Source organism: Bubalus kerabau, chromosome X (genome assembly GCF_029407905.1).
Source record: "Bubalus kerabau isolate K-KA32 ecotype Philippines breed swamp buffalo chromosome X, PCC_UOA_SB_1v2, whole genome shotgun sequence".
Classification (NCBI taxonomy): Eukaryota; Metazoa; Chordata; class Mammalia; order Artiodactyla; family Bovidae; genus Bubalus; species Bubalus kerabau.
Genome location: NC_073647.1, coordinates 42235738 through 42251806, shown reverse-complemented (window position 1 = coordinate 42251806; position 16069 = coordinate 42235738). Strand labels below are relative to the sequence as shown.

The following is a 16069-nucleotide window of genomic DNA, read 5'->3' as shown; positions in this document are numbered from 1 at the left end:
CACATCTACTGGGACTCCTGGGGACCCGGGGCTAGCCTGTCAGACTGAGTCCCCCTGCCTGGCTTCCTCAGTGAACTCAGGGAGTCAGAAGCTTGGTCTGTTGACAAGTCTCATGTGGATAGAGGGAGTGGCCCACATCCTGCAGAGACTCCAAGTGAGGACCAGAGGAGAATGAGGGTTCCCAGGGGATGCATGAGTGGCCCTCCTGACAGCCCTGGGGGGCCACGAGGCATAGCATCCAGATGTGACATCACTGATACCACTGGGAGTTAGGGAAGTGAGGGGCTGGGTCAAAGAGCTTGGGTTCAGGTCAGCAGAGTGAAGGAGCCCAGTTGTGCTGAGTCAATGTAGAACCCTGAGCGGGGCTCTGAGGCCCCAAGACATCCAGATCGTCACTGCTTTTAGCCCTGGGAGACCATGGTAGGGTTGTGGGAATGAGCCCCTAACTCTGGTTTCCCTCTCAGGTGTCCTGGCTCAAGATGGCCTGGGTCTCTAAGGGAAGCAAAATCAGGTGGGTAGAGGGCAGTGCCCAGACTAGCTGAGAGTCAAGGCGAAGAGCACAGGGAAAGCTGAGGGATTCCCAGGACATCACCTCAGCCCATGGCATCCTCAGCCACTAAGAAGCCCTGGGCTTGGAGCCTTGATGTAATGTCCACAGACTCTTCCCGGGGCCTTAGGTAAATGAGTACCTTGGTGTGGGGGTCTGGTCTCTGCTGAGGACTTTGGCATCCCAGGACCTGCCGGGGCTCAGGATGAGGACCCAGAGGGAGAACACAGGTGATCCCACAGTTCCACGCCTCTACTGCCAGCCCTGGGCGTCCCTGGTGGTGAGATGAGCACTTCACAGGGTGTCCTGACTTCCACATCAGGGTCTCAAAGAGACTGGGGACCTAGGATAGGGGTGGGATCACATGTGGGCAGAGGGGAGGGTCCAGGTCCTCCAAGAAGTCAAAGGGAATACACTGACGGAGGACTCAGGGGACCCTAGACCCCAATCTGGGAGACCCCACAGATCCCCACTCCTACATTTGGGCCTGGGAGGTCTCGGTGTGGAATTAGCACTCTAGGCCTGTCCTCACTTTCTGACATCCGGGTGTCAGATAGGGGACCTTGTGAGAGCAGTGGGGCCTCAAAAGGGTGGATGGGCCAATCTCAGGTCCTGCCTGCAGTCCAGGCTCCATGCAAGGAAGGACTGAGGCTGTTAGACCCCAGGGCAGGGAGGGATCCTGGCCCTTGTGGTGGGTCTTGGAGGCCCCAGAGCAGGGTGAGCAGTCTATTCACCTCTGGCTTAGGGGCCTCGGGAGGTGAGGTGTTAGGGCGGAGGGCGGAGGCTTCAGATCCGCAAGGATGAACTCCGGAGATCCCAAGACAGGACTGAGCAGATCCCCACCTCTGTGGTCAGTGATAGCAGGCCAGGCAGGAGGTGAGGACCGAGCATCTCCCCGGCCTAGGACCCGCGGGCAGGTGACACCACATGTGGGGCCCCTCAGCACTTTCTGTCCAGGCTTGGGTCTTGTTCTGAGTTTCCCTGCAGGTCCCCAAAGGGGAGGGACCAGGCCGTGCCAGGAGAAAAGTGAGCACTACACGTGAGCCCCGATGGGACTACCCACCTGAGATCTGGAGGGACCTCACAGAGTCCACCCCTCCTACCAGCACAGAAGGCTCAAGTCTGTGCCACAGTCTACCCTCGAGGTGCTCCCTCCATTTCTGTCACAGGAGCTCCAGGAACCAGGAGGTGAAGGCTGAGGTCTATGGCCCATGTCCACAGGTCAGAGAAAAGAGGAGGTCCAGGCAGTGCCAGGAGTCAAGGTTAGGAGGGTGCCCTGAATGTGCACCAGGGGCTCCCCATCCCAGCACAGAGGGGAGCCCACAAGGCCCTAATCCCCCCACCGTCTCACCCCTGGAACCTCAAGCTTGGCTGGCTGCACCCTGGGGAGACACCTCACATCCTCCTTTGGGTAGCCATGGGTCAGGCCACTCAGGAGGAGCTCTTCTATGAGGCCCAAGAGCACCCCTTAAGAGGAGACCTGTAAGTGGCCTGAGTCAGACCACCCAGAGTGGGTTTCTCAGCTGAGGCTGCTCACAACCAGCCTCTCCTGCAGTCTCGTGGTCTGCCTCTGTCCCCCTGCCTCACTCCGGTCTGTGGTTTGACTACAGTCATCATGCCTAGGATGCATGAACTCCACCAGCCTGAGAGAGATTTTCAGGATCCAAGAGAGAATGAGGGTCTGATGGAGGCACAGTGCATTTGGGGTGAGGAGGAAGAGGAGATGGAGGTGGAGCAGGTGGAGGAGCAGGGGAAGAAAGGAGATGCAGCTTACTCCTCCTCCTGTCTCCCAGTCTGGGGAACCCTGGAGGAGGTGGCTGCTGCTGCCACAGTCAGTTTCCCACAGAGCCCTGTGGGTGTCTGCCCCTCTCCCACTGCAATGGCTGCCACTCTGGGGAGCCAATCTGAAGGCCATGGCCTCAGCAGGCAAGAAGAAGTACCAAGCACCTCGCATGACCACGAAGATGCCAAGTCCTTGCTCCCAGATGCACTACGGGTGAAGAAGAATGAGTTGGTGAAATTCCTGCTTAGCAGGTATCTCATGAAGGAGCCAATCACAAAGGGCAGAAGTGCTGAGTAGTGTCCTCAGAGATTACCAAGACCCCTTCCTGGTGGTCCTCGGTCAAGCTGCAGAGTACTTGCAGCTGGTCTTTGGTTTGGAGGTGAAGGAGGTGGACCCCAGTGAGCACACCTATATCCTGGTCCCCACCCTGAGCCTCACCCTCAATGAGATGCCGAGGGATGGGCAGGGGTTGCCCAAACCCGGCCTTCTGGTGGTGATCCTGTGCTTGATCGCTGTGGAGGATGACCATGCCCCTGAGGAGATATGGAGAACACTCAGGAGGATAGGGGTGTGTCCCCGGAGGGAGCACTACATCTTTGGGGACCCTAGGGAACTGCTGACACAAGTGTGGGTGCGGGAGGGGTACCTGGAGTACCAGCAGCTGCCTGATGGCAACCCTGGTTGCTATGAGTTCCTGTGGGGTCCCTGGGCCTACTCAGAGATCAGTAAGTTTAAAGTTCTGGAGTATCTGGATAAAGTCTGTTGAAGGGGTCCCAGCTCCTTCCACCCTCTCTTCAGAAGCTACAAGGGAGGAAGAAAGGGGACTCTGAGCCAGAGGGGCAGCCAGGCTCCTTCCGGGCCCACGTCCAACACCTTGTCCTAGGGGGCAGGAAAGGAGGCTGATCCTTCCCTCTGTGATTGAAGAGGGAGCGGTCAGCCTTCTCAGCAGTGAGAGCCGGGCCCTTTGGGAGAACCCAGTATGTGGCATCTTTGTGTTCCTGTTCTCTACAATCACATGGAGACTCATCTCTCTTTTCTTTAGGAATTTTTCAAATGTTATTCCTTTTTAATAGAAGACAATGCATTCCAGTATCTAACTGTGTCAGTGATGTAGATCACAGTGTGTTTGTACTTAGCCAGTTCAAGAACAAAAGTTTTGCTGTTTTGTAAAAGAGATTGGGAACGCTTCCATTTTATTTCATAGTCCTGCACAAGATGATATGGAATTAGAATGATTTTGGAAATGTGAACTTATTTAGCAGTGATATAGTTGGTGGAAGATTTAGAAAATAAAAAGGGATAGTAGTGAATTCTTGCTGCTTATACTTTTTGTGTGTCATTTTGTACAGCTAAGGGATCTCTGTTTATTTGGATTTACCTGGGTTATCTAGATCAGATCAGATCAGATCAGTCGCTCAGTCATGTCCGACTCTTTGTGACCCCATGAATCGCAGCACGCCAGGCCTCCCTGTCCATCACCAACTCCCGGAGTTCACTGAGACTCACGTCCATCAATTCAGTGATGCCATCCAGCCATCTCATCCTCTGTTGTCCCCTTCTCCTCTTGCCCCCAATCCCTCCAAGCTTCAGTATCCTATCATTTTGCCTTTTCATGCTGTTCATGGGGTTCTCAAGGCAAGAATACTGAAGTGGTTTGTCATTCCCTTCTCCAGTGGACCACATTCTGTCAGATCTCTCCACCATGACCGGCCCATCTTGGGTTGCCCCACGGGCATGGCTTAGTTTCATTGAGTTAGACAAGGCTGTGGTCCTAGTGTGATTATATTGACTAGTTTTCTGTGAGTATGGTTTCAGTGTGTTTGCCCTCTGATGCCCTCTTGCAACACCTACCATCTTACTTGGGTTTCTCTTACCTTGGGTGTGGGGTATCTCTTCACTGCTGCTCCAGCAAAGCGCAGCCATTGCTTCTTACCTTGGACGGGGGGTATCTCCTCACTGACCCCCTTCCTGACCTTCAACGTGGGATAGCTCCTCTAGGCCCCCTTGTGCCCGCGCAGCCATGTCTCCTTGGACGTGGGGTTGGTCCTCCTGGTCACCGCTCCTGGCCTTGGGCGTGGGGTTGCTCTTCCCGGCCGCCGCCCCTGGCCTTGGGCTTAGGGGCGTGGGGTATCTCCTCCAGGCTGCCGCCCCTGACCTCGGACGTGGGGTAACTCTTCTTGGCCGCCGCCCTTCGGGCATGGGGTCCTCCCGGCTTCTGCCCCTGACCTCGGATGTGGGGTGGCTCCTCTCGGCCGCACTTTAGCGTGCCCGTTGCAGCAGCCTGCGCTTAAGAAAGTAGAATTAATCTAAGTTAAGCAGCCCCCTCCTCATTGGCTCATTTATTCTGAAGACCTTTATGGAGCCTCTGCTCCGTGAAAGGCCCTGTGTTAGCAGTGGGGACACTGGGAGAAGCAGGACAGCCCCACACCTGGAGTGATGGTCTAGGAGCCACAGTCACATGAAATATGTCATGGGGGTGAGGGGAAACTCTGAAATGGGACATTACTGTGAGGTGTCCTTTTGGATCTTGGATTAACCCCAGAGAGATCTCTTTCTGAGGCAGGATGAAAGGGGTCTGGCTCTTGTTGCATTGCTGTTGACCACAGGGATGGAGTAGTAGTAGTACCCCCTATCTGCTAGGAATCATACAGAACTCCGGTCACACTCCCTTGAAGTGATGCCCAGAAATCCATGGGCTGACCCTTTCTTACCTGGTCCTGGAGATCCAGAATTCAAGGTGTTAATTAGCTTTTAATTATCTTGATTGTAATTGGCCATCATAATCAAAGACTTTACCATTGTTGGGGCTGCAGTGATGGAAAGTAAGGGTTTGGATGAAGACCAGCTGGGACACAGGCAAAGAGTGGTTCTTGCTTCCATTTCCTGGAGCAGCTTGTATCATGCTGGAACACTCCTCCACACCCAAATTTAACAGGTCCTCCAACTGGAAATGGGACTTGCTCAAATGATGAAGAATCTTCTTGCATTGTCAGAGACCTGGGTTCGATCCCTGGGTAGGAAAGATCCCCCTGGAGAAGGGCATGGCAACTCACTCCAGTATTCTTGTCTGGAGAATCCCCATGGACAGAGGAGCCTGGAAACCTACAGTCAGTGTAGTTGCAGAGTCAGACAGAACTGAGCAACTAACACTATGGTCCATTATGGTCTAGCTGGAAAAATTACTGTGTTTTATTTATAAATCATACTGTTTGGCTGATTAGCTATTCCACATCCTATTGAGGTACCTATCCTCTGACATGCCCTGGACCACAAAGCAGTCAACCACATCCCACAGTGGAGAGTGAAGAGTGTCTGGGGGGAACAGTGTGAGAGATTCCTGCCCTGCCATCATAGTGCAAACAGCTGCCAGGCCCTGCGAGCTCTGACTTGTCTCTCAGGCCCATCCTGCAGCCCAACACACGGGGCTCTTCACACCCATTCACCTCCCAGATGAAGAACTGAGGCCATGGGCCTTGGGCATCTTCCCAGGAGCACGTGCTAGTGAGGGTTGGGGTGGGCTCCGAGCCCTGGTCTCAATTCCTCTGGAGCCCCCGCCCTTCCCATCCACCCCAGTCCACAGCCCGACCTTCCCTCTTCTCCTGCCTTCCTCTTCTCAGTGCTACATGATGCCTCTGAGGTGACAAAAAGCAGCCTGCGGAAGGAAGGGGATGAGGCGAATCAGAAGCACTGTGGGGCTGCTCTGGGGTTTGCTGAGAACTGACTCTGCTGGGGGCCTGCATCTCTGTCCAGTCCCAGTGCCTCCCACGTGAGGGTGGTGCCCTGTCCCTGTTGCTGCCATGGGGCCTCCTGCCCAACTGAACCTGCCAGGGTGACCAGCTCCTCACTGAGCAGGAGGGAGGAGGGCCTGACTGTATGGTCCCAGTGCCCAATGGGATAAGGCCCCTACAAGAGCTTCCTCTGATATGGGAAGGAAGGTAACACAGGCAGACCCCTGAAGCTCCAGGTCTCCCCAGCCGCAGTGAGGGAGGGGAGCATCTGGAGGGCCTTTGGGCTGGGGACGCTGAGGCTGGGCCACCAAGCACAGGGGCAGGAAAGTCAGGCTGAGAAAGGCAGGCCTTAGACGTCATGAGGGCTTGTGTGTGCACAACACAAGTGTCCCGAGCCACAGCTGACAAAGGTGCCTTGGTGCCACACAAACCCACTGCCAGGGCCTGGGTGGTACCTGGAGGAGGCGGGCCAGAAAAGGCAGCTCCCTCAGGACCCAGGGGGTGAGGAGGGACCCTGAATTGGGGTAGTGGGGTCAGGAAAGGCCACCTAGCCAGGCTGCCCACAGATGCCACGGCCTTCGGTCCCCTTTCAGAGGAGCCACCAGTGGGCCCCACCGACGTTCACAGCCTCCAGGGTTGTGTCCTAATCCGAGGAATCAACCTGAAGGAATGCTTTGTCAACCTATTTAGAAGAAGAAAGGCCATGGAGAAGCCCAAGTCGAGGCCTGAAGCTCATCCAGGCCACCAGTCCTTAGGCAGAAAGGCCCCTGGGAGAGCTTCTTTCACACTCTCTTAGCTCTCCCCTTTCAGACACCAGGCAGTGGCCTTGCTAGTGGCAGCACTGGGAGACAGTGCCCTAGGGTCCTTGCACATGGGCCTTTCCAAGGTGCTGGTCTGATCCCTACATGGTGATTTTGAAGAACAGTGGCCCACAAAGGCCAGAGAGCACGCACCTCTAAACCCACTGCTCTACTGTCCATGTGCAGTGAAGACCGGTGACCCTCATTCAGGTTTCATCCAGTCCCACACCCTGACTCTCATCCATTTTCAAATACAGGTAATTGGGGGTTTCCTTTGGTCACATCTAGCTCAACAAGTCAGACTTGTCCCTGGGAGTGAGTGTGGATAAAGGAGGCCCCTTCAAAAGTGCCTAACCTGTGAGCCAACAAAATCATTCATTGTACCTGCCATCTGGGTAAGGGAGATCAGGTCCATAGTGGTGGTGGGGACAGGGGCAGGGGTGGAGAAGATCAGAGCTGGCCTCGAAGAAGACCAGTGAAGTTCTTGTTTACAACAGAACAGGCTATATGTTGAGCCCCCAATCAAGTCCTTCAAAGGGCAAATACCCACAGATACCCAAGTTGGACGTGGGAGGCCAGGACCAGGGGTAGCAGAAGCCCAACTACCCCTCTGACAAAAGGAAACAGGACTTTTGAGGCAGTCTCCAGGGAGGCTGAATCTAAGGCTCTGGGAAGGGGATGGGAGAAGCACATACAGGTGTTCCCAAAGTGAGCACTCTAGGGCTACGAGAGTGGTCTTTATGGGAAGAAATGGAAACTGAAGACAACAGCCTGTGATCTGCAGTGGGATGAGGTCTGGGGTTGGGCAGAACTCAGAAGGGTGCAAGCTCAGCAAAGCTCCAGAGTACCCTCCCACATGGCGTCCTGAAAAGTCTGTGACTCAGGTGCTTGGGGGAAAGTCAAGTGGAACATGAGGTCGTCTCCACTGTGCTTGGGCACAGCCCTGCACTGGGGAGAGCTCGACCTGGGTGGCAGTGGGGGCAGGACAATAGAACTCTGACTTTGGGGCCATCTGAGTGGGGCCTACCAACCAGCAGCACCAGCCAGAAGAGACCAAAGCCAGAAAAGGGAGAAGGATGGGGGGCCACCAACTCAAGCTAGGCCAATCAGCCCACTATGGACCCCATCTTCTGGGAGGGACAGTCGCCAGGGGCCCATCTGACCCCTAGGGTCTCTTTTGGTGGAAGCTGACCTAGAACTCACCAGAACTTTAGCAGAAGCCATCCACAGGCTTCTACCTTGCTAGTGAGGGGAATGGAGCCAAGAGCACGTTTGCCAACCCATCCAGGGCCTGGCCACAGATGGGAGCCTTTGTAGGCAACCTGAAACATACTTTTCCGTACTTTCAGACAAGAGACAAGCTGGGAATCACATCTCCATCCCCGTCCCCCCCTCCCCCACACTGGGCCAGGGCTGCCTCTCCACATGACCTCTGTGACATCATGAAAAATTAAGGAAGCGACCATTTAATTGGCTGCCTGGCCCATGATACAGATTCTAGAATCTCCAAACAGTATTTATTGGGCACCGCAACCCTGGTCTGAGGCCCTTCTGCCCTGAGCGTTCACTGCTTTGGTATTGCAGTGAATGTTCCTGAGCTAGACTGTCTCCATGGCTAGTCAGAGTTCAGATGAGGCACGTGCAGCTCCAGTGGCCCCATCAACTGATGGGGAGCCCACAGCAGGGGACCTCCCTGATTCCTCCCTGGATGAAAATGTGGATTCAGGGGAGGTCTTGGCGAAGCAGGGTGACCAAACTGAGAGCCCAAATCTGGGCTGCCAAGACAACCTGACCCCACAGGACCCGAACCCAGAAACAGCCAATGAGGAAGAGAATAACACCGTCCTTGGGCTGTCCTTCCCCAGGAAGCTCTGGAGGATCATGGAGGATGCGGCCTTCACCTCTGGGCGCTGGAATGATGAGGGAGACATGGTGGTCATTGAGACAGATCTCTTCCACACGGAGGTCCTCCAGTACAGAGGCACGGACAGGATCTTCAACACAGACAGCATTAAGAGTTTCATCTCTGAACTGAACCTGTATGGGTTCAGTAAAATCCACCCTTTGGGTTGCTCTGCAGGGAAGAACAGGATGATGATGATGTAGAAAGCCCTTCTGGGGAGACTAGACTAGACGAGCTGAGTGCTGGATGGGTTTCACTTCCCAGGAGAAGGTTTTTCTCGTGAGAGGGTGGTTAAGCAAAGAGGAGAAAGCAGGGCCTGTCTTATTCCATTATCCACTTAGACAGGATCCACAGGTGTGACACCAGGTCCCGAGGGGCCACTTGATATCAGGGAGGGCCAGTAACACCTCAAGCAAGGCCAGCCCCAAGGAAGCTGTGGAGAGCACACATGCTAGGGCCTCATAACCTGCCAGGAATGAAGAGACTTTGTCTCCATAGTTAGGCAAGGCTGGGATGGGGATAGAGTGGAGGGCAGCGAGGAAGGGCTCTTCTTCCACACGATGGCTAAAATCTTTCCTTTCAGATTCATTACAACTCCAACTTTCAAAGAGACAAGCCTCTCCTCCTGTAGAACATCCAGAAGAAAGTCAACCCCAGAACAACTGCTCAGCCCGCCAATGGAACAACAACCACCCCAAAGAGAAAGAAGCGAGCGATGGTGACCAGACGCTCCCCTCCATTCCATCACAATGAGTCCACACAAGAGGCTGATAAGAAAGTTCAGAATGGAACCCCAACTGCTCATGGAAGCCCCAGCCAGCACTCACATGTGTTCTCTGGCCTTTGGTCTATGGGCAGTGTAGCCAGGTGGGCTGAGGCAAACCATCTCCCCAGTGAACAGGGCGGCCCCAGTGGAGAGGGTACATCCAGCAATGGCACGTCTGTACTCCTGGCTACCGCTGGAAGGGACAGCATAGGGGAACTGCCCAAGAGCTCCCCAGAGTATCCAGGTTATGGTTTGGTGATGACTCTGTACAACACCTGTTACTCCATCCTGATGGCGGCCCTTTTAGTCATGGCCCCAAATGAGGCCCTTGAGGTGGCGGAGAAGCAGGAAGAGTCCTCAGATTACAAGTGTGCCCTCTATGAGCAGTTCAAGGACAACCCCAATCCCTGAGCTGCCAGGTCCCTAGGGATACTCAAAAGCACTCTCGTAATAAAAAATCTATTTCTGGCTCTAATAAAGTACAGCAAAACTTCACGGGAGTAAATAAAGAATTGAAAGAGAGCTGCAAGTCTGTGTTCTTTCAGTTTGTCCATGCTATTCCACATGGCACTGGATGAGCCATATGAGGCTGGAAGCCCACTCCCCAGGCAGGCTTTGGTCCAGTCCACGTGGTCCCTTTTCATCTGGAGTAGCAGCATTTCACACATTGCCAAGGGTGCATGCAGCTCGTGAGCGATGAGGCCACCCCAGCTCAGGCTTGTCCCTGGGCCTTGGCTGCCCCTCAGCAGACGGCTCAACCTGGATCCTGACCTTGGGGGTGTCACCTTCTATGAGTCATGCACCTGAAGAAGAAGGGGCTCCTCCTGGGTTCCCCAATGATGCCACAAGTTTCTGATCAGCAGCTGAGCATCTCCAGCTCCCGATCCAGGGGTGGCTCACTGGAAAGCAGGGTCACCTCACCTGCCAAGGGCCTTGCAAACACATGGCCCCAAAGACAAGTACAAGGTTTCCCCAAGGTGAACACCAGCCCTTATCACTCTGCCCTCACAGGTGTATTTAGGAGCCTATCTTTGGACACAGGGCGGCCGGGCACCGTGTTCAACACACACACTTTGTGAACCAAGGGACACTTTACAGCAGGGCAAGGGTCACCTGCAAGGACAAACCACGGCTTGTTTCTGGGCCTGTGGGCCTCTCTGCCTGACAGAGGCCTCGCTGGCTGTTGATGCTCAGCGCAGCCCCCAGCCTTCCCTGATCACCCCTGGACACTGTTCCAATATCGGGGAGTTTGAACCAAAACAGAGAGGGAAAAACACTAACCGGTTTCCTAACAACACATTTCTCTCAACTGCCCAGACCCAGCAGGGCCAAAACGAGTGGCGACATCATCTTTTCGTAAAGGTCAAAGCCCTGGAGACTCTCACTGAGTCCAGAGCAGCACAGCATGAGGGAAGTCCTGGCCCCAGACCCCACACCAAGTGGGCAGTGCAACCCAGGATGGGGCTGATTCAGACTGAACCAAATGGGCACGTCCAGGGCCTGGTGGCGACTGGATGGTGTCACCATGAGCTGGTCTCCTTCCTCTCAAGATCCCAGTCTGGACAGGCCTCCTGACCAAAGGGGATCAGGTGCTCGGGGATGTACACCTGGAAGATGTCCTTTCCGGCCCACCCCAGGATGGGCTGCAGCAGCCAGTGGGGGTTGGTGAGCACAGTTAGGTACTTCTGTCCCAGGGCTGGTAGCAGGGCTTGATTCTCCAGCTCCTTCACCTCGTCATGACCTATGTTTTCTGGGCACAGCAAAGTGTCCCTAATGTCCACCAGAACTGTGTGCAAAGACAGGACACAGAAAGACAACAAGGTGATTCAAAGTCATGCCTGCTAGAGAGTAAGACCGTATCATGGAGAGGAACCAGGGTGAACTGGGTCCTCTGGCTAAGCATTTCAGATGGGATCAGCTCAGCAAAGGGAATTTGGGGTGAGGCCAAGTGAGAGAGAGAGCCAAATGAAATGGAGAGTGCTCCACGAACCCACCAGGACATGGGCAACTCTCAGTCTGCCCACTTCAGGCTGCAGGGACAGAGCAGAAGGGCCCCGGTGGGGAGCCTGTGGACATCAGGTCCCCAAGTGATTCACCAACAGACAGGTGTTGCTGTGCGGCCTCACCCCTGGGGAGTCAGGGGACCTGCTCAGGCCTGGATGCAGGCAGTGGGGTTGGGGAACCCAGACTGGGTGCTATGGTGCCTCTTATGGTCTCTGCTGGGCACACAGATACACATGGGGACACACACACACACACACACACAGACATACGTATACTCCCAGAGAAAAGTGCCATGTGCAGACCTGGACCCACCTCTGCCTCTCAGAGCACAAACGGGGACTGAGGACCAGAGTGGTGGTCAGGCACCTGGGGCCACTATTTCCCAGCCCAGGAACCCTTGCTGCCCCTCTGAAGAAACCCCAGCCCCCCACCCCTCCACCACCAAACGGTTCGACAGAAAACAAACAAGCACAACCCAGCTGAGATCCAGGGCAGCACCAGGGGCCATGCAGGCAGCACGGGGCAGGGAATCAGTTGCCCGTGATCACTCCATGGCCGAACTTGTCCCCGTCCAGCAGCAAGGCCTGGATCTGGGCAGGGCTCATCCCCAGCCTCTGCTCCAGCAGCTCCCACCAGGATGCGTCCTCCCAGGACCGGTGTGCGATGTGGACTGCCAGGGTACAGTGCCAGTGGCCGCATAGCATGGGCTGCCAACACATCTCCAGGATCTTGACACTGTTTAAGACGATACCCGCGGAAGGCTGTCGGAAGGACAGACAGCTGAACTTCATCTCCCCAGGCTCCCACGGCTTCATGTGGCTGTGGAAACATAGAACCACAAAGGCTAGGAGCCTGACACACAGGCCTCCAAGCTCAGAGCCCTGGGCCAGACATCAGCCTCATGTGTCCGAGCATCCTCCAAGCCTGCTGACACAGAGGAGAGGGTCACAGAGGCCTGGCTCCTTCGATCCATCTCCACGTGGTCTGCTGACAGTGGGTGGTGACCCAGAGGACCCATCCATCACATGCAGTCTGTTGGGAGGTCAGAAAGGAGGGCAGGACAGTGGGAGAGAGGCACAAGGTGAATTCCAAGACAGAGGGACTCAAAACCCTGGGAGCACTGAGGAGGGAGGGTGGGTCCCCTGGCTTCACAGCCCAGTGGCCGGGCTCTGGTCTTCTTCCAGCACAAACAGACACAGTCCTGGGCTTGGCTTCCCCCACCCCTGGCCCCCACCTCACCCCTCAGCTCCCCAGCCCCCAACCCTGCCCATGCTCTGCAGATATCCCACTCAGCCCAGGGCTACTGAGCACAGATCCATGTTAACCAATCTAGCCTTGGCCCTGGGTCTGCCCTGGACCTCAGACAGCCCTGCCACATGTCTTCCCCACACCTTTGGGAGCCACCTTCCTCCCAGCCCTTCCCACACGATGGCCTCCACTGTCAGCAGATGCCCCAGCCCCTGCCCAGAGCTAGAGAAAGAATGAAGGAGAGCAGGAACTAATGGGACAGGCGCGCTCCATGTCCTTGCCAGGGCCTGGGACAGTGCCATGCAGGGATCACAGAATTCAAACCTCAAATAACCTGCTAGGTTACAGTGACCTTGTTCAATGGCTGAGGAGGCCCAAGGGATAGAGAGATAGCCTGTGAATGCAGGGGATCTTACCACATGCACCTCCATCCTCACTTCTATCCCTGTGCCTAGAGGAGGGTCACTGTTTACTGGACAAGGGGCAGGCAGAGGAGCAGAGCCGCAGGCCTGAACCTCAGCAGGGTTTCATCACCTCGCAGGGAGCCTCCATTTCCATGTGGCTGTGAGGACGGGGGAAAGTCCCAGAGGAACCCAGCCTAGAGCCTCCTGGGCCTTCCCTTCCCTGAGCCACAGTTCTCACAGGCCCACGAAGCCCCATGTGATCTGGCTCCTGCCCTGGCGGCCTGCTCTCCTCGCCCCTGGATTCACCCCCAGTAGCTATAAAGGCCATCGTTCCATCCTTGGAACATCCCAGTGTGTTCCTACTTCAGAGCCTTTGTAGGGTGTGAGGAAAACATTGCATCCCCTCAGATTCAGGTGCTGGAGTCTCAATCCCAAGTACCTCGGCGTGACCTTACAGACAAAGGAAAGGTCTTCACAGAGCTGATGGAGGTCAAGTGATCTCAATAGGATGGACCCTCCTCTAACAGGATGGCTGTCCCCATACAAAGGACACATTTAGAGACAGACAGGCACACAGGAGAACTGGGGTGAAGAGAAGGTGGAGCTCTTCAAGCCCAGACACACCCACCATGGCCAGCAATGCCCTGGAAGTGATGGGGGAGAGATGGGACAGATTCTCCACAGCCCTCACGAGAGCCAATGTCAGTAGACACCTCAGCTTCAGCTGCCGGTCTCCTGAACCAACATGGTTCATAGTTTGAGCCACCTGGCCTGTGCGATCCTGACACAACTGCCGGAAAATGAAGACGGAGGGTCAGCTCTGTCCAGACATCTCTCCGCAGTGCAAAGAAGGGAGTGGCGGGATGACTTTTACACTCCCAGCACCTCGGGCACACTCCTCCATGTCTGCACAACTTCATGTGTCTGTTTTCAACCTTACACAGTGTCTGTTTATACCTCCCAGTGTCGGGGGTCCCACAAGTTACTTATACTTCCCTCCTGAGAGAAGGGAAGGGAAAAATTCTGCCAATACAACTACTTGATGTGACCACACACTCACTGACTGAAGGGCCATGAAGGAGGAGGCCCGGGGCACAGGGCACACACCCAAGGTGCTAACACATGCCAGCAAACAGCCTTCTGCAAAGGCTTCCCCGTGTCCACTCCCCCAACCACAGGCAAGGGTGCCATGTCCTCATGCACTGGCTGGCCCCAAGCAGCATCATCCCACTGAACCTTTCCCCACCTGCTGGGTGGCAAAGGGTCACCTTCTTCACTGGGTCTGGGTCTGTTACCAGGGAGCCTGGTACCCCTGGGGCTTGGCCTCTACTATGTCTTCTACTGGGGTATGTGACTGGATCCCAATTTCTGCCATTCAGTTTCTCAGCCAACCCAACCCCTTCCTCCTGGGTGCCACTGAATCTCAGCTGTGTGGGTGGGATCCCTGAGCAAGAAGGGGCTGCAAGCATTCCTACCTACCAAAGCAGAGAGTGCCTGCTTGGTGGCCAGAGGAGAAAACACTCTTTTTCCTGCTTGTCTGGGTGTCTTCACCTGCACAAGGAGGAGAGGAACAGGGACAAAATCACCTGTGACAAGACGTTTTGGACACCAAGTCACCACAGTCTTCTCCTCGGCAGGCACCTGAGACCACAGGGATCCAGGAGGGCCCAACTGATGTGAAACACACATGCAGGTTCCCTCAGGGTGGGTTCTGCTCATCACAGCAGCTGGCCTGTTCTCACGGGGCTGGGACAGGGACTCCATAATGCTTCAGAGGACAGCACAGAAACCCATCCCCCAGGGGTGATAGTGATTTACAGCCCAGGAGACGCCACAGGGAACAAGAAAAAATGACTCCTCCCCTCACACTGCCACTCTGGAAGGATCCAGGGACCACCACAGTCAGTCAGTTGCCCTCCATGAACTTGTCGTTGGGCCCCACCGGGAGGGGAACCACGAACAAGCAGCCAAACCCTGCAGGGTCAGGGCCTGGTGGGGGTGGCTCGCAGGGGGCAGGTGGGGCTCGTGTGAGGTCACAGCCCAGGGCAGAGCAGTTCTGCCCCTAGACCACTGGCTCTTCTTTCCTTGACAACCTACTGTCCTCCTTCCAGGCGCGACTGGAACATCCCTTTCTCCGTCTGCCCGAGTGTCAGGTGCTTTCATCTGGGAGCTCTGGGGTGCCCTGCATCTTCCTGCTGTCTCCTTTCTCCCCCTCTTCCTCCCAGGCTGTGGCTGCTGTACGCAAGTCTGGACCCCCGAGGGTCACCGAGTATCAGGAAGGCAAGTTTGGTGTCTCACTGTTTCCTGTTAGCCGGGTACTCACACAGCTGTTGCCATGGGAATGTTGAGTCGGAGCAGTGCTTTCTCTTCCAGCATGCAGCCTGCTCTCTCCTTGCAGAAGCCTTTTGGACAAGAGTTGAGGGGAAGAGGCTGCCTCCTGGATTTGAGGCCTCAGCACTGTGGGGAGCCGAGCGATCACCACACCCAACTCCCTCGTGCTGGTATCCTACTCCTGACCTGAAGAGTGGTTACCAGCTGCCTTCAGAAACCCCAGAACCTCCTGGTAGTGGTTTCAGATCATGAGGGAGGGTCCTGTGAACAGATTGTGGGCTGCTGCTGTTCCTCCAAATCCTGGTTTTGAACGAGACCTTGCCCAGTGAACTGGAGACCTATGATGTGTGGCTGCTGATGGGAGCAGCTGTGAGGACCTGCTCCATGGTGTTTCTCCTCACCCATCCCTTCGCTGCTGCTGACCCCAGCTCTCCTCACGTGCCCAGATGTGGGGACTGAGCCACAGGGAGTGCTGCCTCCCACCCCACCTGGGTCTCTGAGGCTTGGTGAGGGTTCCACATTGCTCCTGCTGTGTGTTTGAGGGCAGCATTGACC

General features: G+C 55.6%; 2 protein-coding genes and 1 pseudogene across 2 annotated transcripts; 2 read left to right on the top strand and 1 right to left on the bottom strand.

Annotated features, from left to right (window-relative positions):
- Window positions 1–2171: 2171 nt before the first annotated feature.
- On the top strand, window positions 2172–3096 carry LOC129639954 (melanoma-associated antigen 11-like). The gene is made up of 2 exons (XM_055565250.1): window positions 2172–2581; window positions 2637–3096. The coding sequence occupies exons 1-2, from the start codon at window positions 2172–2174 to the stop codon at window positions 3094–3096; spliced, it is 870 nt and encodes a 289-aa protein (XP_055421225.1).
- A 5373-nt stretch (window positions 3097–8469) lies between these two features.
- On the top strand, window positions 8470–9938 carry LOC129639164 (heat shock transcription factor, X-linked member 3-like; annotated as a pseudogene).
- An 894-nt stretch (window positions 9939–10832) lies between these two features.
- On the bottom strand, window positions 10833–12322 carry EOLA1 (endothelium and lymphocyte associated ASCH domain 1). Its single transcript, XM_055565249.1, has 3 exons — window positions 12070–12322; window positions 11052–11313; window positions 10833–10911 (listed from the first exon to the last, which is right to left on the bottom strand). The coding sequence occupies exons 1-3, from the start codon at window positions 12320–12322 to the stop codon at window positions 10833–10835; spliced, it is 594 nt and encodes a 197-aa protein (XP_055421224.1).
- Between the last annotated feature and the right edge of the window lie 3747 nt (window positions 12323–16069).